The sequence below is a fragment of the Peromyscus eremicus genome, chromosome 5 (assembly GCF_949786415.1).
Source record: "Peromyscus eremicus chromosome 5, PerEre_H2_v1, whole genome shotgun sequence".
NCBI classification, from domain to species: Eukaryota; Metazoa; Chordata; class Mammalia; order Rodentia; family Cricetidae; genus Peromyscus; species Peromyscus eremicus.
The window spans coordinates 7,197,991-7,225,438 of NC_081420.1; the positions used below are offsets into that span (position 1 = coordinate 7,197,991).

Consider the following 27,448-nt stretch of genomic DNA (forward strand, 5'->3'; position numbering starts at 1 on the left):
CTGTCTCAAAAAGGAGAGAGTTGAGGGAGAGAAAGAAGCAGGAAAAGGAAAAAGAGGAGGGAGAGGATGAGAAAGTAGAGAAAGGAGGGGAGGGAGAGGATGAAGAAGAAGAGGAAGGAGAGGGGGAGGAGGGAGAAGGTGAAGAAGAGGAGGAAGAGGAGGAAGAACCACTGAGATGCCTGGGTCTCATCTGCCAGTGGTTTGTCCATGGGATGCTTTCAATTTCAAAAGACCCATCAATTCCTAGTCTCGCCTTCCCTCGCTATTGACTACATCAAGTGAAAATTGAGACCAGGGCAGCCTTCCAAATCAGGGCAAGGCACTGTCAGAGTGTTTTGTTGCATTTTGCAGTATACATAATCATTTTTACAGGCTCATCTTCTGCTAGAAGATAATTACTCTGAAAGAGGTAACAAAAATAACATAAATTTGCTGCAGCAGGGACTCCAAGAACTCTCCAGCCACCTTGGGTCTAGTCACGCACATAGTGAGAGTCGGTGCCTCGCCTGGGCAGGGGAGATGGAAATGGTTCTACCCCACCATGTTATCACATGGCTCCTCAGTGGGAGACCCCCTGTAGAGCCCACAGGGGCACTGGCTAGTGATCTTTTAAGAGCTGTGTCTTTCTCAAAGTGTCTCCATCTTTCTTTGATGGACTTTCTGGGAGAGATAGATCTCACAGCCCCTGTCTGCTCCTCAACACCTCCTCTGCCAGAAGTCATCAGCTTTCCTTGTTGCTTATGAAAACTCAGACAGTAACAAGACACAATGTGATGGCTACTCAAGGATGTCCCTTGGATACAGAAAAATGCCCAAGGTCAAAAGGTTGGAAAATGAGTCTCCAAGATGGCAATACACTAAAATGTTGAAAAATTCAAATTGATACCTGATGTGTAACAAATCAAAATGCAACATGGCTTAATTCAGATATATCTTGATTCTATTGAATTCACGTGAGATACTTCGTTTATCCTTCTATTCTGCATTATCAAATTAGCATATTTGCCTATTGTCAAAAATACCATAAACTCAATAAATGCAGACACATATAGATAGATAAACTTAAAGCATTAAAGTATAGAAATGTTATATGTAAGGTGTTTGTGGGCCTATGATTGTCAGATGAACATCTCTTTACACCTCTGAAGTTGTTCCTAGTGTGTCTTATGGAAATATATATGTGAGCACTAGTGACTTTCTATGTGATTAGGGACTCCTAATGTCTGGACCTCAGTCATGAATGTTTTAAAAAGATAAAAACCAGCTGTGTGTAAAATTACAATCAATGTTGTACTGACTAGAACAAGGGGTGGTTACAAACTGAAACACATTAGAAGAACAACATCAAGCCAGCTGACATACAGACATTATGCTGAACACAGCTGTAATTGGGGAATCTTACCTTAGAGACCCTGTGGTGGACATTCAGTCAGGCCAATACTCAGTCTCCCAGGTGACACTTCACTCCAGGACTCCTAAGTGAGGTAACGTGTGACAGCCACTGGTCATAACTGAATCCACCCTGGAGGAGCTGGGCAGCCGAAAAGGTCCCCTTCTTTTCAGCATGTCTGAGGGAAAGGTCAAACTTGGTGAGAGTGATGAAGGAGACCTAGCAGGATATATGAGATCTCATCGGCACAATGAAGTTTAGCTGGAGTGTCATCAGGAAGAGAAGATGCTACTAACACTTGCTTCCCAGGGAGGCAGATTCTGGGTCATTCTAGACTCACTGGAAATAATCACACCAGCTAACAGGCCACAAGGAGAAACCAGTGAGTTTTAAGATAGTAGCATAAATTGTGTTCTACAAACACACTACTGTAAAATTATAAATGTTTTTTGAGACAAGGTCTCCCTGTGGAGCTCCAGCTATCCTTAAAATGGTGACTCTACTGCTTTGCCCTACAATTTTTTTCAAACAAGAAAGCAAAACAAAAAAGTCCCATGTGATTGCAAAGCAAATAATTCCTGAGTTGAAAATGAATCAAAAAGAAAAGTGTGAAAATATACATATCAAGGTGCATCAAATTTCATGGAAGTGCAGCTAAAGTAATACTGGGAACCAGGTGGTTCTAAGTAAATTTACCAAGATACAAGAAAGATGGAAAATGAACCATTTAAGTCTGAAGCCCAAGCAAATGGGTAAAACCCAACATGCACTTTTAAATGTAGTTCTGTTTAGCACTGTGTTCTCAGATTTGAAGGGTGTAAAGTCACACCCATGAGGCTGAGGGTACCTAGGCCAACACTCGTAACTTGACTTGATTGTGTGTCTGTGTGTTCTACTCCCATAGCCCCTCCCCCTGAGAGCTGTCAATAGAAAAGAACCCTTTGAAGTCAGTACATAGATTTAGTTAAACAGTCACTCCCGTTTAAGTACAAGAGAAAATGTCTGTGTTCCTTCTGATGTCTGTCCAAGATGGGAGATTCTCTGGTTAAATTGTGGTTTTATGAAATAAAGCAATGTGTTACAGAGAACTTGTGCCCACCTGAGCTGCCATTTTAACATGTCCTGTGCACACTTTGCCTCCAGCTAGGACGAACCCTGAGGAGCCCCTTCATGAAGTTCGTAGCTCATGCGGTGTCGTTTACAATCTTCTTGGGACTGTTAGTTGTGAATGCATCCGACCGCTTTGAGGGGGTTAAGACTCTGCCCAATGAGACCTTCACAGACTACCCCAAACAGATCTTCAGAGTGAAAACCACACAGTTCTCCTGGACGGAGATGCTCATCATGAAGTGGGTCTTAGGTAAGCCAGCCACTCTTTCACCCCCTGCTCTGACTGACATCACCGACTTCTAGACCCCCCCTGCTGCTGTGCTTACTCTTGGCTAATGCAATGACCAACACAACAGTCAAGACGGTGTACGAGAGGCAACAGAAACTCCAGTTTTGAAAGGAGACGTTTAGGGAGGTATCCACTGGGTACTCTTCCATATAGGTGTATTGATTATGATTATAAGGTGGTTTTACCTCGGAAACATGTTGATCATTTAGTTCCCTACAAGTCTTAGGACAAGCCTGTTCTGTGAAGGACAAAATTTCATAGCTTAAGGGAAAGTTGTGTAAATCCAAATATATAGAATTTGTATAGTAAATATTACCTAAATTTCAGGCAGTATCTTAGTTTCTATCGCTATGATTAAAATCTTCACTAAAGGCTGCACAGTGGTGGCGCACGCCTTTAATCCCAGCACTCGGGAGGCAGAGCCAGGTGGGTCTCTGAGAGTTCGAGGCCAACCTGGTCTACAAAGCGAGTTCCAGGAAAGGCACAAAACTACACAGAGAAACCTTGTCTCGGGGAAAACAAAAACAAAAAACAAAAAAACAAAACTTCACTAAAGGCAACTTGGGGAGGAAAGGGTTTATTTGGCTTACATATCCCAGGTCACAATCTACTGAGGAAAGTCAGCACAGGAACTGAAGGCAGGAACCTGGGGGCAGGAACCTGGAGGCAGGAACTGAAGCAGAGGCAATGGAGGAGTGCTGCTTACTAGCTTGCTTCTCTTAGCTTACTCAGCTTGCTCTGTTATATAAGGCAGGACCAACTACCCAGAGGAAGCACTGCCTATGGTAGGCTGGGACCTCCTAAATCAATCATTAATCAATAAAATGTCCATAGACTCACCCACAGTCAGTACAATGAAGGCATTTTCCCATTTGAAGCTCCCTCTTCCCAGATGACACTAGCTTATGCCAAGATGGAAAAAAAACTATCCAATACAGAGAGTGACACGTGTTATTTGTTTAAATTATGTGCTAAAGGTTGTGAAATTCTTATCTGTGGTGATATTTTGTGCTGCTAAGGTTTGCCACTAGAATTTCCTAGGAAATGGCTCCCAATGTCCCCCATTGATGAGCTCAGAAGAAAAATAAAACAAAACTGGAAATGGCTAAAATTTAATGTAGAAAATTGCTATTGATTTCTTTTTCTAACAATGAAAATTGCAAATAGATCAATAGGAGGAAAAATGTCTCAGGGGAAAAAATTGAAAACCTGCCAAAGCTATTATCAATAATATAATAAATAAGCAAAACCTTAATAAACTGTAAGCTTTATATTTCAAAGATTCAAATTTAATGGGGATATTTCTAGTGAAATAAAAGTTTAAAAAGAACTGAAATAAATTTATGCAGTAACAAAAGTTGATCGATTAATTAAATTGGTTTAATGGTATTCACTCAGATTTTGCTTTGGTGGCAAATATTTAACATTTGTATAAATGTCACTCTGTTTATAAGTATTAAGTCAAAAAAGTATTCAGGATCAAAGTGTTTGTGCCATCAAACAGCAAAATCATGGACAGATGGTAAAACTATTATACAGCACATGCCCTGTACTGACATGTAGCCTAAGGAGGTTACAAGAGATGAACTACCAGAGAGCATCATGGGTACCCAAGCTGAGACCAGCTAGAAACATGGACCCTAGATAGTCCACAAAAGAAGATCTTTTGACCTAGAGCAGTCAGGACAGCACACCATGCTTCTCAGGGTCATGTGATCAACTGGAAAACCTGTGGCCAAAAAACTGTTTAGTCAAGTCATTGACCCTAACTCAGGAAAGAGACACTGGAGCCTGGTATGGGTTAGGTTATGGCCTTTCACAGTTCACAATCTTTTCCAGTTTTCCAGTGTTTACAGTGTAAATCTTGTATTCAACCCACTTTCCTACTTGTACCCAATTGTAGTGAGTACAAGATCCCTTCCTTTAAACAAATGCAGTTACTATGCGCTAAGTCTCCTGAGCTATGACTTCCTCCTGAGGCCTCTTATGGCTCATCCCAGGTGTCCGAGCATCAGAGCACTAGGAGAGATGCATCTCCAGCCATCAGGTCTCTCTGACTTACACAGTCTGATTCCCATCTCTGCCATCAAAGCAGAGTGAGTCTTCAGGACTTGCACATCTGAGGTTTTGGAGAAGACAAGAGCCTCTCATAGTGCCCTCTTTCTTACCAAGTTTAATACAGAATAAAGGCTCTCCTTTCTTACTAAAGGGGGAAATTGCAAAATGTTTATTACAGTTAACTAAAAATACAAAACTCAAGAGAGGAACAGGATGAACCCCATGTGCCTATAATAATTAGGGATTCATGGCCAATCTTGCCCCCTTCTTCTTTTTCTTCACCCTATGTTATTATGAAAAAAGATCAGAGATCACAAAAATTTCATCTGTAAAAAATCTGTATTGTTGCCAGGGGTAGTGGTGCATTCCTTAATCCCAGGAACTGGGAGGCAGAGGCAGGATCTCTGTGAGTTCAAGGCCAGCCTGGTCTACAGAGTAAGTTGCAGGACAACCAGGGCTATGTAGAGTATTGCAAAACAGCAAAGTCTTGTTTTCTTCTTTCCAATCCCATGCCCTGTCTGCTTCATATTACTGACTTCTTTACCATGTCTGTGAATCTTAATGCCAATGAATTGTTTTTGTTTCAATTCATGGAATTCATATTCTTTTCCTATTTATCAATTCTTTTTATATTTTTATATTACCCATTTCCTTCCTCAATGTGTTTGCATTTCCCTCCTTAAATACATTGTATATATTTATGGTACCTTTTAAATCTTGACTGTCACTTTTGTGTAATTTCCACAGACTGCTCTTTCTCTTATAAATTGGCATTTATCAATGTTGGTCAATAATACTTCACATAGTATGTTGTTGAACACCTGAGTTTTGCTGCCTGAGTCCACTTCTGTTGCTATAACAGAAAAACTAAAGCTGGGTAATCTGTAAAGCAAAGAGATTACTCTGGTTCTTGGCTGTGGAGGGGGACACCTAACACAGGCAGCTGCATCTGACAAGGACCTTATGGTGGAATGTGGGAGGAAAAGCCAAGTGCATGACTGTATGACCCCTGACCTCGCTTCAAAATAACACAAGGTGAAGGAAAAGGGGGAGCAGGCAGGACTGGACATGTACTCTTATGCAGGAGGAAAAGCAAAGTGTGTGACTGTATGACTCCTGACCTTGCTTCAACATAACACAGGGCAAAGGAAATGGGGAGCGGGCAGGACTGGACATGAACCCTAGTGCGGGTGGAAAAGCCAAGTGCGTGAAGGATATTGGAGGCAACTTCACCCCATGAGAACCCTCTTCATGAGACACCCCCCCCTCATGAGAATCGCTTTCACCGTTCCTCCATGGGACAAAGAAGCCACTGATATGAGGAAAACATCAACCCATGCCCATGACCCAACACCCGCTGCTGGGCCCAACCTCCCAACCCTGACACACTGGGCACTGAGCCTCAACCTGAGCTTTGGCAGGGACAAGTGATTGTCAATCCACAGCAGTATCTTCCTCCTAAAGAGTGGCTTTATGCAGATGGGGTATTAAACTATTGCATATCAGCTGGAGTCATTTCTCAGGTTTTCTCGGAGTGCATCTCAAGAACTTTACCATAGGACTATTTATTTCTGTGCTGTGGAGACTCACTTCTGGGGTCTTTATTGTAGGCTTCAGGTGTCAACAAAGTCTTTCGGTTCTGGGTGGTCACAGCTCAAATGTCTCCCCATCTGTGTGAGCTCTCTGGCTGTCTCTTGTGGAATCCTACTCCGTGTGTTCGTGGCTCGGAACTCAGCCACAGACTCTACCCTGTTTGCTTTGGGGTTTGCACAGCACCCTTCTCTCTGGAGCTCTGCCACATGACATGTGACCACCTCTGCCTCTTTAGCCAGTGACCCTATGCCTACACTCTGAGCACCACAGATGGGAGGTGGGCTTCTAGAAAGAATGCAGGCCATCCCACTGGCTTCCCTTCACTCAGGGCTACACTCCTGGGCTGCTGCCTCTTCCTAATGTCTGCAAATGGTTCTTCATTTTATTCAGTTTCTGGGAACAGAAATCAAGACACATTCTCTAGAACAGAACCAAAAATTTTATCAAAGGCTAAAGAGGCCAGGCACAGTAGCACATAAGTGTAATCTTTGCAACTTTGGAAGCTGAGGCAGGAGAATAACCAATCTGAAGGCATCTTGAGTATAGAAGAAGACCTGTCTGAGGCAGAAAAAGGGGGAGGGAGAGAGGGAAGTGGGGAGAAGATTGGGGAAACAAAGAGAGACTCGGGATTAGAGAATAAAGGAAATCATTTCCTTTCTATCTCCCTACATCTACTTAGCAATCAATCTTTGTTAAGAGAGAGGCAAGTGGACTCCTCTCTCCTTTCAGGTCTTCAGATTCCACCGAATAGCTGAGCAGCTAGAGAGCCCTGTACCCCCACTGTGGGAGGCTGAAAGCATCTGGGACTGAAGGGGTTATGTACCCTAAAGCCTGGAATCAACAGCAAATTGGACATGTTGCAAACAAGTATTTCTGAGATCTCCACATTCAAAGAGAACAGAGGTGACGGCAATGGGGGAGCCTTTGTAGGTCTGAACAGAAGTGGCATTACATGGCTGCAGTTTTTCCAAGAGGGATGTGTTAATGGACGGCTGTGGGACAGCAGCAGGGCAGGGTGCCAGTTACAAAGCTCCTACAGTAAGTCGCACACCGATGGTCGGTGAGAACAGGTAGCAGAGGGTCACACTTTGAAGGTAAAATCAATATTTACTACTGAATTACATGTGAGATGTGAGAAAAGAGAACTGTCAGGGACAATTTCTAGTGTTAAAGCTTGCAAAATGGTATCAAAGAAAGCCATTCTCTAGGATGGGAAAGACCGGGCTTGAGCATTTTGGAAGGGAAGAAGAGAGATGAATGCGGACTCTAGTTTAAGATATATACTATAGATGTTTTTCCAAAGGGCAAAGATTTATACCATCTTGAAATAAACCAGACACTTAAGAGAAAATGTCAAGTAGTGAATGGATATGCACATCTGAACTTTGGAGGGGAAGCTGGGGGCTGGAAACAAATTTGAGCAACATCAGTATATTTAAGCAAATTATGCTATCACTCTGATTTGAAAGTGGACAGATAACTAAAGATCAAGCCATAGGTCACAGCAATGTTAACATTTAGGAAGCTGAGCATTGTCTAGCAAAGGAAAAGGAAAATCCAGAGAGTAGTGAAACAAGCCAGCGTAAGGAGCCAGGGAGTGCTGCAGACAGAGTATGGAATGCTGTGTCCTCAAGTCTGACCATCTGGAAGCAAAGCTCCCAAGGAGGTGACAAGGAGTAGGATCTAGTGTCCATGTCCAGGGCTTGGCCTGACTAGGGGCAGAGGTACTCTATTCGTTATTACAGGAGGCAAGGTCAAGTGGAGGGCATAGAGTAAACAGTGTGCCTGTTTAAACAGTGGTGGAAGTGTGTTGAAGGTCTTAGCTGGTATTTTCTACCTCATCACTTTTTCTAAATAGTTACATCTAAATATTAAGCATTTTATTATGTTTTAGGCAGTCAAGTATTAGGAAAACAACAATAAATATTACTAGTGTAATCTTGCCCTAAATAACTTCTGGAGATCTTTAATTATTGCAAAAGTAATGACTTTGAAAGATCTGATCATCATCTAAGAAGGTTCTTTGAGCTGACATGCCTTGAGATCTTGCATCAAAACCACGCTCCGCTCAACTATTGAAGAGTATGAAGTGCGTTATCCCCTGCTGATGGCCTTGGACTTCTGCTCCCTGTCACAGCCAAGAACGCCTTTAACTAGCTGCCAACAGAGATGCACAAATCTGTGCTCCAGTGGCACACCAGATGTGTAACTGTAGTACGCTGGGCAAGCTGGCTATAAAGCTCTCGCTCCCTCCTTACCAGAGGCAGCCCAAGAGGTGAAAGAAACTCTGGGTCTTGAAGCAGCCCAGTCTGCTCCATTCAGATATGGAAGTCTTAGCCACTGAGAGGTGAGGGGGCCAGACCCCCTGCTTCTGCCCTCCCCTTTCCGTGGCTCAACACAGAAGTGATAGGAACCCATTTAACCCCCAATCATATCTTGTCGCTCTTCTCAAAACTCTCCTAGCTTTCCGTCCCCTTCAGTGACAGCTAGTGCCGTTACAATAGCCTATGACACCCTCAGCTCTCCACCCTCTCTCTCTCCAGCTTCTCTTCTCTCCCAACATCTTCCACCTCACTCACTGTCAGCCCCTCTGCTCTCCTTGTCTGTTTCTGCCTCTGAGCCCTTTCTCAGGCTGTTCCTCCTGCAGGGATCTACATGGTTCTTGCTCTTACATATTCAAGTTTCTGTTCAGGTCTTTGTGTGAGAAGAATCCAGGGAACTGACTCCAGAGCCTCAACACACTAGGCAAGCAGTCTACCACTGACTTGGACCCCCAGACTCTCAAAGGTCTTTTTCACATGAGGCCTTTATAATCAACCTGCTCAGAAACCGGAGTCCTCTCCCTCCCACCCCCTCTCTTCCTCGCCAGCACCGAGCACTGACCATATGCTCTCCTTTCCGACTCAGCATTTCTGCAACATGCAGCTGACTCATCCTCTCCATGGGAGTGGAGGATCTGGTTTCCTCAGTGATTTCCTTCAGTGGTCACATAGCATAGCAATACTCTAACTTACTTCTCCACCATGCTTCTCCTACTGGGCATAGTATTCCTCTTCCGCAACATGTTCTGTGGAACAGTCAAAATCAGAAAGGCATTCTTCTGTCACTGCAAATGTTTTACCAAGCTGTCATGAAAATATAAGAAAGTTCCTGTGGGGGAAGTCAAGCCATAGAGACTAAGAAGGCAGCATCAGAGAAAGGGTAAACACGCAGGAGAACACAACATGGAGGACACACCTGAGAAGAAAGGACAACCTTGCTGGCAAACCCTGCAGTCTACAGAGCTGCTGGATGAGTGTCTTTGGAGAGTGGAGCATGGACCAGCCTGGAGGACACCCAACAGCTGCTGCATGGCTTCACATTAAAGCAGCAACTGTGGGGTGCTGGAGCACTCGGAGATCATCAGCCCAAGAACATGTCTCTAGAGATGCTCTCAGGGAACTATGAAGTCCCAGAGACCCACGAAGACCAGGAACACTCTCCTAATACGTGGTTCTTATCTAGGAATCTTTTTGTGGAAGACTTTCTCTCCCTGGTCTCAAAAAAAGCCAGCATTAGTTGTCTTTTTTTTCCCCATCACAGTTATTTATTCATTCTTTCCTGGCAAGGCAGGCATGCGCACACGTGAAGGTCAGAAGCAGCTTGCACGAGTCTCTTCTCTCCTTCTACCATGTGGGTTCTGGGGATCGAGCTGGGGTTGTCAGGTGGCCAACTGCTCTGACCTACGGAGCCATCTCTCCAGCCCTGGTATCGTTTTCTTCCACACTTGCAAGCAGTGCTGAAAACTCCATTGAGGGAAGGAGATGCAAATATCAAGACAGCGTAAAATACATGTAAATGCGGCAAAGAGGAACGGGACTGGGGCAGCACGTCAGGAAACCTTCCCGTCCACCTTCGTGCTCTCTCCTCACAGGCTTTCGGTCTCACACCTGCTCTCTCACCGCAACCACAGATTGTAAACTCTGAGGGCACAGCTGAGTCTGAGCTCCTGATTGGGAGCTAAACATGGAGCTAAACCTCCATGTTTAGTCGAGAGGGCAAATGTACAATTCTGTTTCCATGACTTCATCCCGGTTCTTAACAAATTCACTCTTTTAATGGAGCCTTTGTATGTTTAGCCAGGAAGTCCAAACATAACACCCCAGATGATTTACCAGTTTCTTCTAGCATGCCAAAGCATGTTACTGCCCTGCTCATCATGTGTAAAGACTATCCATGGGCTTGGGGTGAACCCTAGCCTTTTCAACACACCTGGAGGAGAGTCTATTAGATTCTGAAAGACTCTCCTCACCCTTGAACTTGAGTATCTTACAGTTCCCTAGAGTGACCTACTCTTCCACATTTCCAATGACCACTGCCTGGAACACGCTTCCCCCTAACCTAGCTAATTTCTTGTTCCTTAGCCTAGTAGCCTCTCTTCCATGAATTCACCCTTTCACTGAGTCTACAAATACACAGCACACAGGCACTCTACTTGGTCCCATGAGTATAATGCTGACCCTCTTGTTCCCGTGTCTCCCTGTATAACTGTGACGACAGCAGCTGTACTGACAAGTGGCAAAAGGATATCTGTAGCAAAGGGCTATCACTGTCTTGGTGGTTTCAGCCCCAGACTGGTGCCTGAACCACATCTGCTCAACGGATGACTTCTGACTAAAGAGCCTGAGCTTGTGTCTACTGCGGGGCATGGTGGAGATGGCACTGTAGACAGCAAAGAGCCTGGACTGCTTGTCTGCCTTTGGACACCTGACTTGCCAACTCTGTGCATGAGTTTCATCTTGAAAGTAGAGATAATTATAGTTGCTGTCAGTCAGCGTATTCGGAAGAGTCGATTGGTAGATGTAATGCTGTGCCCAGGGCTGGGTGCCTGGAGGAACTCAACAATTGCTGGCTGCTGCAATCAGAATAGAGGGGGATAAAGAGACGCAGACAAAGTCTTAGGAAATTATTAATACCATCTTTCTGCCTGCCAAGCAAATAAACCCCTAACATGGAGACAGCATTGGATACTAGGCTGGGTGGAGAGCTTCTGGGTGTATTTCCTTCCTGTGAGTTCACAGAGCACTCTGTGCTGGCCCAATGGTGAGAGACTGACGTAAGGAAATGGGTAAACGTGGGACCCTGGCTTACAGCAGAAGCAGCCTCTGACTACTTAAGAAATGTACATATTTCTATCTCAAGACACACTGAAAGGAAAGCCCTTCTGAGTACCACAGAGGCCAGAATGGGAGCCAGTCCCCTTCCCTCCCTCTGTCAAGCCCCTCAGCATAGACTGCAGATGTTACCCAGAAGCTGTGGTGTATCAAAATTCGGATTCCCTCTGAGGCTTCCTGGCATGCTCTAACCTCCTTCTCTGCTAGGAACCTTTCTTAATTATTGGTGACCTTGTTCTCTGAGCTCCAGGCATTCTTGAGTAATGGGAACTTTGCCTGGAGTCATCTCAAGTACCAAGCATCCTTTACCCCTTGGGCCCCTGAGCTCTAAACATTTTTCTGATTGACATGCTGGGGGAAAAGACCTGGGGCTCAGCTACTATAAAACATCATACAGTATCCTAGCCTCTTGGAAGCAGGAGGCCCAATTTCCCTCACTGAAGTACTTAATTTCACACACTTCTGTTTTCATTAGGCATTCCTGCTGCTCAAACCCTCACCCCATGTTACTTTTACTTATGGCCTTGGAATGACTTAAATTAACCTGGGTGATTAATATTTAAATCTAAGAAGACTGACAAGGACATCTGACCATGGAGTCATTTTCAGTGCCTAATGAAAATAATTTGCATTTCAGATTCATAGAGCTCTTAGTGTTTGAAGTTCCTCCAAAACACACTCAAAATCAAGAGACTTATCCAATGTCCCACTGCCAGTGAACAGCCAGGTGAGAACTTGAGCCCAGTGTTTGCTCAATCCCAGACAGTAACCTGCCATTCCCCTTAAGTCTAGCTAGAAGCAAGCCTACTATGACACTGGTCATTTTAATCTTGGGGAAGAGAAGATAAAAATAAATAAATACATAAATCCACATTTTTCCCCAGCCTGTAATGGGTTTTCTAATAACACTTTTAAATAAACAGATAAAAGTCTATTTCTGTGTTAAGAAGCTTATGATCCACTGAATTGCTGCCCAAAGTTTGGTAGGGTAAGTTGAGACATGGCTCTGTTAAGAAAAAAATAAGCAGAGTCTGTGAGAAGTCTTGTAAACAGACCTGCAGGGGTAGGGGGCATTTCTCTCTGTGGGAACTCCAATTCAATCTTCAACAGAGATAGGACTCTTCCACAGACAGCTGCTCTGACTGCTTTTGGCTTGGGAAAAATAGCTCAATTCCTTTTATTTGATGGGATCGAAACAGTCCCTGGGCAGAGTCCCTGAGGACTGAAGGCAATCAGCCCCTCACTCCTCACGTGCTCTGAGGTGGGTTGGAGACCAAGGCAGCCACACTCTGGAGGACAGAGCCACCACCATCATCCACTGCCAACATCATCTTTGATTCCAGGCATTTTCAGCAGCTGAGTCCTCAAAGAGGCCCGTTTTGTAATGAGGGCAGCTGTCAGTGGGCTTGTTATGCAGTCTGGGGAAAAGCAAGAGGAATCCATGCAAATGTCCAGGGCAGAACCATTGGGGTCTGTTGTGGGGACCATTCTGCTGATGTATAGAGATGGCGGGAGACCACAGGGAGTTCCGACAGTCTATCTTTGGTGTGTGGCTTTGCCTTGGGGCTATGATACACACACTGCAGGTGTCAAAGAAAGAAGTGAAGGAACATCACATGACTTGTTGAAGAGGTGAAGAGTTGAAATTTGAAAGGGTAACATGAAACTGAAAGTCCATCAGAGGAGCTGCAGACATGTGGTGATCTCTTGTGATTGTCTGCCAGAGGAGTCAGGAATGTGAGGAGTACTGGGCAACGGGAGCCAAGGAGGGTGGGAGGATAAGGATGCCAGCTTGGGGTATGACATTTCCGGCACCAGCAGGATATTCACTAGCTGCAGTTTCTCTGCATGGTGGGAATTTCATTTTAAAACTCTTAACTATCCAGGCAATGGTGGCACACACCTTTAATCCCAGCACTTGGGAGGGAGGCAGACGCAGGCAGATCTCTGTGAGTTTGAGGCCAGCCTGGTCTACAAAGTGAGCTCCAGGACAGCCAGGGCTAGACAAGAAACCCTGTCTCAAACAAACAAACAAACAACTCTTAACTAAAAGTAGGAATATATTCACCTGGGAATGTTTACAAGGTGGCCACAGTACTATACAGTGACAGGTCTAGACATCTATACACCAAAGCAGTAGCATAGGCCAGCATTTCTCAACCTGTAGGGCATGACCTTTTGGGGTGTCGAACAACCCTTTCACAGGGGAAAACCATCGGAAAACACAAATATTTACATTACAATTGATAATAGTAGAAAATTACAGTTATGAAGTAACAATGAAAATAATTTTGTGGTTGGGGGTCACCACAACATGAGGAAATGTAAAAGGGTCACAGCGTTAGGAAGGTTGAGAACCACTGCCTAGGCCATCTCACAGAGCTGTCCTGGAAGAAGGGTGGAGGAACCTATAACATTTCAATTATATACCTCTATCTCTACATTGCTTACTGTGCAACAATGAAGATATATTTCTTTAAAATCCAATTAGTTATTTAATTACTAATTAAAAGTGGGAAAATCCAATAACCTTAAGCTTAAACTCACTGAAACAACCACAGAGACAGAGGACTCTGTAACTTGGGTTAACTGAATTCCACATCACATGTGGGACCTTCAGAAATTCCTCACCCTCAGCTCCTTGCATTCCTAATTTACAACTACTCCATATTAAAGTGTGGGTCCTGCAGCCCTATCTCCCATACACCGCCTCCAAAGTCTGGCCGTGGATGGGGACCCTCTCCTCACTTTCAGAGACGGTTATCTCGCAATGTCGGGGACAGAGGCATGTCTTCTCCCAGGGGTCTGTCATTGAAGGTGTTTCCGTCTCTGTCTCCAGCTGTCACACAGCTGACATTTTTGTTTCTACCTAGTTCCCTTGGCGCCTGCCAGGGAAACTGAAGATGGGCCTGACCTTCTCCCACAGGGATGATCTGGTCGGAATGCAAGGAAATCTGGGAAGAGGGGCCGCGGGAGTACGTGCTGCACCTGTGGAACCTACTGGATTTCGGCATGCTCTCCATCTTCGTGGCTTCCTTCACGGCGAGGTTCATGGCCTTCCTTAAGGCCAGCGAGGCCCAGCTGTACGTGGACCAGTACGTGCAGGACGTAACGCTGCACAACGCCTCACTTCCACCGGAAGTGGCATACTTCACCTACGGTGAGTTCCAGACGCAGCATCTTGGGTGGGTCTGGGCGGGCTCTGGGATGGGAGTGTGCCAATGGCTTTGCCTGGTCCCAGGACCTGGGATTTGGAACCTGGCAGGTCAGAGCCCACGAGTGCGCCAAGTTCTCTGTGCCTACAGCGCTTACAGAATGTGGAATTAATTTGTGACTTAGAAGTGGTTCTTTTGTGTTTGGAAGAGTGCGTTTGTTTGGGAGGGGTTCTTGGAGCATTTCTGTAGATTTTTGATTTTGATTTTGAAAAAGAATCCTTTTTTTTTCCCCTGACGTGAGGAATATATATACTGAAATTTTTCCGTCCATACTGGATACTCTGTTCTGCACAAAGGTATGTCCTGTTTTAATTCAGCATTCTTTGTCAGGGTGAGATAGGTTCTTAAAAGAGGCAGTCATACATTGATCATACATTGAGTTTGAAACGGGTTTCATGGGAGTTGGTGACACTTGAGGCTGCTGCCGCCAAGAGTCCTGAGGCCTACAGAGAGCTCCACTCAGGTGATGCTGGCATTCTTGACTGCCCTGCAGAAAACAATTTCAGAGTGAGCCAGTGTGGGTGAAAGTTGGAGTTTATTTAGAAGAAATTTTTGTAAGTAACCCTATTTGAGCCCATTGGCTCACCCGCCCCCCCCCCCAAGACATGAAAGTAGAAGAGGGACTAGTTTGGGGGTGGGTGTCAGCGGGAGTGGGAGGAGAGAAAAGACGTAGCTGAGTGAACGTGATCAAAGTGCATACGTGTATAAAATATCAGCACGAGACCCACTGTTAGGTATAATTCATATGCTAATAATTATTTTTTAAAGGAGAGATTGTAACATAGTTCTTGAGTATGAGCATTAAGGGAAGAGAATGAAGAGAAAAATATTAGGCATCCAAGTGTGGGTGTGAGATTCTAAAAAGAGTTGCTTTTCTTTACAATAACGTGTGTGTGTGTGTGTGTGTGTGTGTATACCACATGTGTGCATACAAGTGTGCATGTGTATACACACACACACACACACACACACACACACACACACAATTTTGAAGCTGTATTTGGAAGGGTTGCTAACAAGCATAAACAAGTCCTAGGCTGGCTCCTGTGATGTGTGGGCTGGGATTACAGCTGCTAAGGTGAAACAGTAGGTCACAGAGTTGCATACTGGAATTAAAATATTTTCTACTATAACTTTAGAGCCTTGTTTGTGAGAGTCCCAGATATTTGCAGGCTTATACCTTGGAAAGGAATAAGGCAGTGCTCAGAGGTCCTAGACATCATTGCTATTTTACCATTTGTTGTGTAGAAATGTATTTGTTTAGAAAGAATGTAGGCAACCTCCACAGCCAATTTTTAAAATATCTTGTTAATTCTTTGAGAATGTTAACAATGCATTTTGATCATATTCACCCCAAGCCTGTCTCCCTAACTCCTCCCTGATCTACCCCTGCCTCCCTCCAAGTTTGGTTCCTTTGCTTTAAAAAAAACAAAAACAAAAAACAACCCATCAGCTCCAGTTTGTGCTGTCCATGTACTCCTGGAGCATGGTCAGCCTCCTGAGAGCCACGTCCTTAAAGAAACTGGACTCTCCCTCCCAGAAGCTATCAACTCTCCGTAGCACCTCAGCTAAGTGTGGGGGCTCCTGAACCCTTTCCCTCCATGCTAGAATGCTGACTGGCCTGAACTTGTGCAAATCATATAGGCAGCTGTAGCCATACTTAATGACTTTTTGGTTTTGTTTTATTGAAAAATTTTTTTCCACACAATACATTCTGATAATGATTTCCCTCCTCTCTCATCTCTCCCAGGTCCTCCCCACCACCCCACTGGTTCAACTCCAGGCATTCTTTCTGTCTCTCTTTAGAAAACAAACAGGCAAATAAAAAAACAATCAAACCAGAATGAAATGAACAGGAGAAAAAAAAAACAAAGAAAGATCACAAGAAACATATACCCATGCGCGCACACACACACACACACACACACACACACACACACAAACAAATCCATAAAAACATAGAATCAGAAACTGTATTTAAACAAAAGACCCATAATGGTAAAAAGAAGACCAAACAAAGTATTATGAGACAAAACATCTTCAAAAGTACCATTGAACACTGAGTTTGTCTTGTGTTGGCGTCTACTGCTGGGCATGGGCCTCCCTTAACTGTAGCTTGTATACCCAGTGAGACTCCGCTGGGAAAACACTGACTTTTCCCTTGTCAGTTGGAGATAGCTTCTGGGTTAGGTAGGGGGGCTCTAATCTAGTTCCTCTCTCAGCACTGGGACTCCATCTGGCTTGGACCTGTGCAGGCCCTGTGCATGCTGCCACAGTTTCTATCAAAGGCTTAACAACTAACATCCACATATAAGAGAATACATGCCATATTTGTCTTTGAATGTATGTTACCTCACTCAGCATAATTTTTTTCTAACTCCATCCATTTATTTGCAAATTTCATTATTTTGTTCTTTTAACAGCTGAGTAATATTCCATTGTGTAAATGTACCACATTTTCTTTATTCATTCATCCGTTGAGGGACAACAGCTAGGCTGTTCACAATTTCTGGCTACTATAAAAAGCACAGCAATGATTATGGTTGAGCAAGTGTCTCTGTGGTTGGATGGAGCACCCTTTGGATATATGCCCAAGAGTGGTATAGCTGGGTCTTGAGGGAGATTGATCCTCAATTTTCTGAGGAATCTCCATATTGATTTCCATAGTGGCTGTACAAGTTTACACTCCCATCAGCAGTGGAGGAGTGTTCCCTTTCCCCTACATCCTTGTCAGCATTGGGCCATCATTCATTTTATTGATCTTGGCCATTCTCACAGGTAGAAGATGAAATCTCAGAGTCACTTTCATTTGTATTTCCCTAATGACTAAGGATGTTGAACATTTAAGTGTTTCTGTCATTTGTGTTTCATCTTTTAAGAACTCTTTGGGTACTTGGGTACCCCTTTTTTTTGTTATTTTGTTTTGTTTTTCAAGACAGGTTTTCTCTGTGGCTCTGGCTATCCTGGAACTCACTCTGTAGACCAGGCTGGCCTCAAACTCACGGAGATTCACCTGACTCTGAGTGCTGATATTAAAGGTGTGCACCACCACCACCACCACCAGGCTGAGTACCCCATTTTTAGTTGGGTTATTTGTTTTCTTAATGTCCAGTTGTTTTTAGTTCTTTATATATTTTAGATGTTAACTGTAGGTGGATTGTTCTGTACCATCAGCCAGCTCCCAAATAACCACATGGTGACTTCTTATTATGAAGGCTCAGCCAATAGCTTAAGCTTGTTTCTAACTAGCTCTTATAACTTAAATTAACCAATTTCTATTAACCTATGTGCTGCCTCAAGGCTCGTTTACCTCATCTATGGACTGTCCATCCTGCTTTCCTGCTTCCTCCATGTCTCCTTGTGTCTCTGCCCTTCTTCCCAGCATCCTCAGTGCCTGGAAATTCTGCCTTGCTATTGGCTATTTAGCTTTTTATTAAACCAATCACAGTGACATATCCTCACACAGTGTAAAGGAATATTCTACAACAATTGACTCTCTATCAGATGCATAATTGGTAAAGATCTTTTTCTATTCTGTAGTCTGCTGCTTTGACCAAATGATGACATCCTTTGCCATACAGAAGCTTTTCAGCTTCATGAGGTCCCATTTATTAGTTATTGATCTTACTGCCTATGCTAACAATGTTCTGATCAGAAAGTCTTTTCCTATGAGTTCAAGACTATACCCTACTTTTTCTTCTATCAGATTCAGGGTATTTAGTCTTATGTCAGCATTCCTAATATTTTAATTGTGCTGAAATTCTTGACTCTCAGGTTTTAACTAGGGTTCTTTTCCCTTCCTTTGTCCTATTAAAGTTTTCCATCTTTCTATCTTACCTCAGTAAGGCTCTATGACATTACAAGAAAGACAGTATTGTTTTGTGTAAGAGAAAATTCTGGCCTCCAATGAGTTGAAAACCATAGCCTGTGAATTTTTTCGTTTTACGTTTGTGTGTATGGATGATTTGCATACATGTATGTCTGCACCCACATGCACGCCTGGTGCCAGCAGAGGCCAGAAGAGGGCATTGGACCCCCTTGAACTGGACTCACAGGACATTGAGAGCTATCATGTGGACGCTGGAAATGGAGTCTGGAAGAGCGCTGCTCCCAAGCACTAAGCCATCTCTCCAGCCCTCTGTTAGCTAAGTTTCTCCCCAAGCTTTGAAATTAGAAAGACCTGTAGTCGCCGGGCGGTGGTGGCGCACGCCTTTAATCCCAGCACTCGGGAGGCAGAGCCAGGCGGATCTCTGTGAGTTCAAGGCCAGTCTGGGCTACCAAGTGAGTTCCAGGAAAGGCGCAAAGCTACACAGAGAAACCCTGTCTCGAAAAACAAACAAAACAAAAACAAAAAAAAAAAAGACCTGTAGTCAAATCCTAGTTATAGAGATCACTTTGCTGGTTTATTTAACTTCCGTGTCTCCACTGTCTCATGTGTAAGAGGAGAGTAACGCATATGTCAAAAGGTCTGTTTTGGATTAAATAAAATAATGCAGATTGAAGATGTTTGCATTATCCATGAGAATAGGAAAAGCTCACTAAATAGTAGCAGTTATTATCAATACTACCTCTTTGGCCGTTTTGTGTTTGTTTTTTTTTTTAAATCTCAAACATTGTACTCCATGTTATAAAAGAGAATGATGACAGGGTGAGGCTTAGCAGTCCGGTGGTGGTGGTGGTGGTGGTGGTGGTGGTGGTGGTGGTGGTGGTGGTGGTTAAAAGGTACCTGTTCCTTAGTAAGTATTAATTAGTGGCACATCATTTAAAGGATTTGAATGTAATGTGTCCTTCCTGATAGATAAAAACAAATGGCCCTTGTAAGCATAGAACATCTGTGGTCAGGTACAGCCATGATCTTTATCGAACTGAACACATGATACAAATGTTAAAGATGAGCAGGCTTGTGTTACAGCCATTGCTTCCTGGCCCCTGCTTCCAGCATTTGTTAATGTAACAAAGTCAGATTTTCTTGAATGGCTTATGATTCCTGCTTTATGCTGCTTGGGTTCCTTAAGGAAAGATGGGCGCAGTCTTCTTACTGTCACGGTACAGGCTGCAGAACTGTCCCCGTGTTGCCGTCTATTCCTTTGTGAATTGTATCAGGTCCCGGCTCAGGTCGCAGCACATCATTGTCCTTGCCTTTTCCGGTTCACCTTGGGCCCTTGGAAATATTCCGGAGCTTTTTGTGAGCGCTTGTGCTCCAGCTTTGGGCGCCGAGCGCCCTCTTGTGGCGAGACTTGGAGGCGAGCCTTCCAACCGTTTCAGCATCAAAAAAGTAGGCTCTGAGGTTTTCTCAGGCTTTGAAAAGCCTTTTTTTTTTCTGGTGGAGACAGCTCCAAGATGAAAGTCCCTTTGTCTGAATCACATGGTGCAGCGTGTTTTGTGCCCACCCATCACTACAGCCCTGACAAGCCCATTCAGGCAGAATGTCCGCACCGGAAGTCCAGCCTCAGCCTCCAGGAACAGACAGAATCTACTAGGAGCAGTTATCACTGAGGTTGAAGATGATGCATTGTACCTGGTATTTTAACAAAAGAATTCATTTTTGTGTCTGTTTAACAGAAGAATCTACTTCCTATTTCATAACACTCAAATGTGTTATTTATTCATAGAGGGCAGCAGATATTTTAGAAAACACATACTTTGTTCTCTTGATTTGCCCTTCATGGGCTTCTGAATTCTGACCTTGGTAAGAACATAGAGTCTATGTTAATGTATTCCAAATGTAATTTGGAAAGTGCTACATGAAACTTGGTGGCACAGCTTCGTTTACTAAAGGTTTCTATTATAATTATTTAGTAGTCTAGCTTTGAAAATAAAGAATAAAATTCCTCCCCCTCCATCTCCCTTGGGGTGCCAAGAACTGCCATGTAATATGCTTTCTATTTGCACTTACCGGCTCTGAAAAGGACCCCATACCCCTAAATCCAATCTTCAAAATGGCAATAGTAATATCTGCTCTACGGGGCTGTTGTGAAAATCACAGCTAATTTAGTGTGAGGGCTAATTTAAGTTTGTCGATGTTTCTCGTTTAGCTTCATTCAGCAGTTCTCAACAGGGATGCTCTTGGCTTTGTCAGCAGGGCCGTTTTCACTGTGTGGTGCAGTCTGGGACGTTATGGGTGCATCTGAGGGGTGCTCCTCCCCAGTCACTGTGACAAGCAGGCATCTTCCCAGGAGGGAGGTACTGCCCTCCCCGAGACTCCCCTAGTAGGTAGCAGGTCCGCCATGGATGCTGTTCCTTAGACTTTAGGCCTGCAGTAGTGCGGCAGAGGCCCAGTGCAGGCTCACTCTGCTACAGGAATGCTTGAAAGGCAGCTCAGACCTCAGGACTCACCAGTAAACCCCAGCAGAGTCCCTCCAGTACTGCTGTGGCAAATCCCTGTGAATGGTCACCACCTTTGAGACCCTCGCTCAGTCAGGAAGAAAACCTGTCAGTACACACCTTCTGGGGGAGGTGGTAAAGAACAAGATTATGTTCTGAGGCAAACCCTCAGACTCTTGGTCCCCAGAGGAGCTTATTTGCTCTGACTTGTGGCTATCTGAACTTGTGGTTAGAATAGTCACCTCACAGACCTTTATCAGTGCCTGCTCTGTACCAGACCCTGTTCTGAGCTCTTTGCATGTGTGGCTCAAAGGCCACAGTGATTAAGGCTCATGAGATCGTCTGTCATGATCACAGGGGATAGTGTGGCTCAAGAGAGCCAGTTGACTGATTCTAGGCCCATGTTCCTCTCCACTGCCTCCTCCTTGGGCTTCCCCAGTGAGTGGCTCGGCTCCTGTGTGTGGAGGAGGGAAGCTGAATGGTAAGCACTGTGACATATGTCTTAGGAGACGTGCAGAGGACACCATGGGAGCTCACAGGGGCACAGGAAAACCACCCAGCCTGCAGGAGGCCCAGGCAGCTTGAATCTTGAAGGATGGTTGGAATGAATCAGACCTGAAGTAAAGGAAGCATGTTCCAGGCACGTGAGCATCTTCTGTGTGCTGGGACTATGTAAGAGCAGAGAGGACCGGAGAATGGAGAATGCTAAAGGCACTTAACTGGGTCTGGGGAAATGACTGGGCAGTTAAGAGCGCTTGCTTCAAAAGGACCTGAGTTCAACTTCCAGCACCATGTCAGGTAGTTCACAACCACCTGTAACTCCAGCTTGAAGAGTTCTGAAGCCCTCTACTCTTCTTGGGTACCTGCCTGCACACGGAGACATAAAATAGTAGAAACCAATTGTTAGGGATGCCTAACTGGGTGCTCTTCCAGAGCAGACCCCACCCCGTGAGTAACCGTTTGTTTTCTTTCAGCCAGGGACAGGTGGTGGCCTTCGGACCCCCAGATCATCTCAGAAGGGCTGTACGCCATAGCCGTTGTGCTCAGCTTCTCTCGAATCGCCTACATCCTGCCAGCCAACGAGAGCTTTGGGCCCTTGCAGATCTCCCTGGGAAGGACTGTGAAAGATATCTTCAAGTTCATGGTCATTTTTATCATGGTGTTTGTGGCCTTCATGATCGGAATGTTCAACCTGTACTCCTACTACCGAGGTGCAAAGTACAACCCAGCGTTTACAACGTGAGTATCCCCGCACTCTCCCTCCCTGAGGGCCTCCCCAGGTTCCTGGGAATCCTTGGGAACCTCTCGCCAGTGGTTTCTTGAAGAACTCAGGTTTCCTTGAGGTTAATGTGAGTTTCATTCTAAGTAGTTTAAGGTTTAGGTTCTGAAATTAGAAGAACAAAGGAGTTAAGTTCTCACTTTGCCACTGTGTAGCTCTGGCTGCCCCAGAAACTCCTGATGTAGATGAGGCTGGCCTTGAACTCACAGAGATCTCCCTGCCTCTGCCTACCTACTGCTGATATTAAAGACATAAGCCATACCCAGCCATTTCTTCATTTTTAAATGGGGATTTATTAGTTGCTTTTCTGTTGCCATGATAAAATACCATGACCAAAAGCAACTTAAATAAGAAACTGACTTTGTTTGGGTTTACAGTTTCGAGGGGCTAGAGGGGGGGGTCCATAATTGCAGGAGAGGCATGGCAGCAGGCAGATGGATCAGTAAACTAAGAGGTCACATCTTCAGCCACAAACAGGAGGTGGAGAAAAAGACACTGGAAGTAGGGTGGGGCTGTGAACTCTCAAAGCCCACTCCCTGTGATGGACTTCCTTCAGCAAGGCTACACCACCACCTCCCCACCCAGTGCCACCACTGGGGACCAGCTGAGCCCCTGAGGGACATTTCTCATACACACCACCACAAGGGGAAATAATCATAATGCCTACTTCATGATGATAGTGTGAGGTTCAGTGGGACGAGGTAACCCAGAAAACATGCAGTACATGGCTGGAGAGGTATTACCATTTATGATTATTATAGCAGCATACTTAACCTGTATTACTTAGGAACAGAACCTGGACAAAACCCGCATGCCAACATGCCATTAGATCCAGAGAATTATAATCCAGGGGAAGTGAGCCAGAGTAAAAGGAAATGGGAAGAGAGCGAGCAGGGTGAGCAAGAGATGAGAGCTGGGCAAGGGAGCACAGGCTGCTACCCCAACATGAGCACAACTGACTTCTCCAAGAGACACGGTGGAAACATCACATCGCCGAATAGCCTACTGGAGAGACAACGAGAATTGTCACTCAGATCTCTCCCACCTGCTGGGCTGCAGCCAGAGCGGAGGCCCAGGCAAGAGCCAGGAGTGAAATTGCTGCTATGAGGGCCTCAGCTAGCCAGACGCAGAACAGCACAATGACTCCACACACCACTGCACCCCCAAGAAGATAGAGACAGATCTCATGCAGCCTGTGTGCAAAAGATCCAAAGCTCCCCCTCTCTCTGAGGGACAGTGGAGTCTCCTGGAGGCCACCAGCAGCCCTGAGCTGAGTGTAGTGAATGGATATGGTGGAGCCAATTTCACACCCTGACAGACATTCCTAGCTAATGACCATTAGCCAAGTCGTTGGGTGTATCTGAGCTCTTGTGTCCACAAATGCACCAACACAAAAACCACAGCTCTCGTCTTAAAGGGAACAAGACATAGTTTAGTCCAGAGCCATTTTAAGTGACCATGGCCCAGGAACACAAATTTAGGTTACCCCAAATTCCATGTTTCTACGTGGAAGCAGTTTCATGAAGGTATATAGTTTTACAGACCAATCGAAGTAAGTTTAAAACACATTGGTAGGTCCATCAGAGAGACAGGTACAGTGAGGTGGGGGAGGTTCTCTCCAGGCTCACATGCTAAGCTCTGGATTGGCAGAGGCTGGTGGTCTGCTAAGTTAATGATAGTAAAAGGTTTGTTGTGGTTGTTTTTTTTTTTCTATTGCCACAAGATGTTTGTCCTGACACCTTTGTGTGGACAAAGAATGGCCGTTCTGGAGGGCTAGAACCAGCCCAAGATAAGGTAACAGCCTTTGGACCTGCAGCAATCCAATCTTGGCACAGAACTGAAATTCTAATCAGCCAATAAGTCTCCACAGACACAGCTTCTTTCCAGGGGTTCTTGTTCACATCTGTAAAGAGGGAAATGAGAGTTGCCCACCTCACTCAGAAGTACCTTCACCCTCCACAGACAAAGTGTCTAGGCACAGTATCTCCAGTCACGGTCTTTCTCCAGACGTATCAGTTCTAGAACTTGGCTTTCATCAACCTCTGGCCAGAATCTTGTAGCAGCTGGGACCAAGAGCGTTAGGAACCTCCTGAGACATGTCCCCAGGAAGGCCTGAGTAGCTGACATTTCAGTTTACCAGCCACTGGAAATGACTGGTCCTCTGAGCAATCCCCCACCTTGTAACAAGGCCTCAGCTGGCCCTGCTTCTGGAGAAATCACTCATCAAGGGGAGATACATATATCTAAGAAAAAGTGGTTCGACCGCCATACTGCTTACCTCAGAACTGTGGGTTGCCCTGCCTGCTCAGCTGAGCAGCCCCGCATGCTGCTGACTCACAGGGGTGAAGTGCCCACAGAGAGTACATGCCAGGCCCAGTACTGAGGAACAACGGACGCCTGAGTGTTGTAGGCTGTGTTAGAGCATCAGCACCCAGGGGTCAGAAAGACTAGCTCTCCATCTGCTCCTAGCTGGGACTCACTGTGCAGCCTTGGGCGGGTCCTGGATTGCTGCAGCTCTGACAGAAGAGGTGCGAAGAAGGGCAACCTCACAGGACTGTTGTTAGGATCCAGAAGAAGCAAGGGATGCAGTACCTAAAGCCTCCAGTGATTGGCAGTGACAGTGATGGGTATGGGACGGAGCTGGCACTGTAGGGCCTTCTCTGGACAGTGGCCTAACTGACAGACTGGCCTCCAGCACATGATGTAGTCAATCGGACTGTTTTTATTTCTCTATTGAAGGAATAGAATAAGCCTGACTCACCCCAAAACAAATTTGCTCTGAATGTTCTGGGAGTGTATGTAGAGACTGGCAGGATTGGAGGACGACAGGACAGGATATAGAGGCCTCTAATCAGCAGGAGCCAGTGTCAACAGATGTGGGGAAGATGTCAGCCAAGAAGCAAGGGCTCTCTCTGTGTTTCCAGCCCAGCACAGGGCCATGCTCAGAATATTTACCCATCAAATGCTTCATGATCAAGAATGGGGAATGAACAGGAGCAATAAATCCAGATTCAAGGCAGCCTAGTAAGCCACTGGCCAGGTTATCTACAGTTGGGACATCTGTGTTGTCTTTGTCACACTGGCTATCCTGGCAGCCCCTCTCCCCTCCCCTGAGCAAGTCCACAGGAATGTGAAAAAGGCCAGGGCTAAGAATGGGGCTGGTCCAGCCACAGTTCTCAGCTAAGTGCAGCACAGCCAATCTACAGATGGAGTTACAGCAGGTCGCCTGAGCTGGAGTCGAGTCATGGAATCAGGGTGAAAGGTAGAATCTGGAAGGAGAGATAGTCAATCCACTCCCATGTGCTGGGCACCAGAGACCCCAGAGACCAAACCCACAATGACCCCAGGCCTTCCAGTGTGGGGATGAGGAGCGAGTGGCACAGGAAGCACGGTGAAGGAAGGACAGAAAACCCTTCACCTTGGCAGTTCCTGAAATGGGATGTGTAGCTGCGAGTAGGGTTGATTGAATGGGAAAAGTCAATAGAGTAGTGAAGCAGAAAGAGGAAAGAATGGATTTTTGTAAATGTCATCTCTTACCTTTTGACTGCTTGCTGAAGCATGTTGCCCCCAAGAGATCAGCCTTGGCATTAAAAATGCCACAAGGGAATAAAGGAGGCATGTGTGTTTGGGGACTCAAGGTTGCATTAGTGCTGCTATTCTGGTGCTAAAGTTCAAAACCCCACTGGAGTGCATGCTGCTCCAGAGCAGGCACCCCCAGGCCGCCCACCCAGCTGGGTCTTCCCTCTGCACCCACCCCACACACACACACACACACAGGAAGTTCTTTCTGTAGATTCTGAAGTTGCAGGCTGAGATGGGTCTCCTCTCCTCTGTGCCCATGGTCTTCAAAAGCCACAATCCTATGGAAGGAGATTTGGGTTCGAACATACTGCAAGAGTTATCTCATCCTCACTTTTGAACCTGACCCTGAGTTTTACACCTTCTGTGTTCAGGAGAAACGCTGGGCTCCCAACAGCTGCCCAGGCGGTCACTTCAGAAGGTAGCTGTTAAGATCCTACACAGAACCTTCTTACAGGAGCCCTGCTGACCCTGGGGTGAGGTTTGAGGCCAGCTCAGAGCTAGTCCCAACTGACTCCCACCAACGTCTGTGCTGTCCTAAGGCAAGGGTATGACGTACAGTCTGAGGCAACTGAGAAGGAAAGGTAAAGCGAGGTTTCCTGGGGACTGTAGTCCCCAGCCCTCAGCCAAGCCCTGTTCGCATTCCCAGGGTACTCCAGTTCCTGAGTCAAGGACCTCTCACCCTTCCCCTAATTCCCATTTTCTCCATCCAGCAGACCTCAGAGAGGGCCTAGAAGAATGTACTTTGGTTGAATGAGTCCATCTCCAGGTATGAAGAAGGACCAAACATCTTAGCTGAGATCAGTAGTCCTCAAACCACCTCAGGATCGCCCAGGGGCAGTGGCTAAATGTAAGGTTTCCTAGACCCCACCTCTTGGTGCCTAATTACAGGAGTTGCAGAGCAGGACCCAGAACACTGCATGGACAAAGCCTGCCCCTCCCTGGAGAAGTCTGCTAATGGGCACAGGGGTGGGGGGCAGTCATTGCCTTCAGGGGTGATCAGTGGTGAGTCTCATATGCCCCAGCGAATTGCTCTAGACCTCTGCTTATGTGGCCATCTCTGGTTAAACTCAGTGCGCCAAAACCAAATGAAAAGATGTGAAAGTCTTTTTGTAGGGAGGAACAGGGGTTAACTGAGGTGAGGGAGGTAAGAGGGAATGGGGGTGTGAATGATCAGAATGTGTCATATATATGTATGAAGTATCAAAGAATACATTTATTCTTTTTAAAGACCCACTGGGATTTTGATACAGGATTAGGCCACAGGGTTTTGGTTTTTGTTTTTAATGTGAATCTAGAGCTGGGGCAGGTGGGGGAGGCGGGTAGCTTGTGAGGACCTGTGTTCAGTTCCCAGAACCTACATAAAAGAGCTGAGTGAGATGAAGAACTTAGAAACCCAGAGACAGGGAGGCACAGACAGGAGGGATCCCTGGGGCTCCTGCAGCCATGCTAGCCCAA

The 27,448-nt window shown here is 45.5% G+C and overlaps 1 protein-coding gene across 1 annotated transcript in view; it reads left to right on the forward strand.

The window, feature by feature from the left end:
* Positions 1-27,448, forward strand: part of Trpc7 (transient receptor potential cation channel subfamily C member 7) — a 122,865-nt gene that overhangs the window by 68,416 nt on the left and 27,001 nt on the right. The window contains exons 5-7 of the mRNA XM_059262404.1: positions 2,534-2,750; positions 14,520-14,753; positions 22,107-22,371. Of these exons, the coding sequence (XP_059118387.1) occupies positions 2,534-2,750; positions 14,520-14,753; positions 22,107-22,371 (716 nt within the window). The remainder of the gene's footprint in view (positions 1-2,533; positions 2,751-14,519; positions 14,754-22,106; positions 22,372-27,448) is intronic.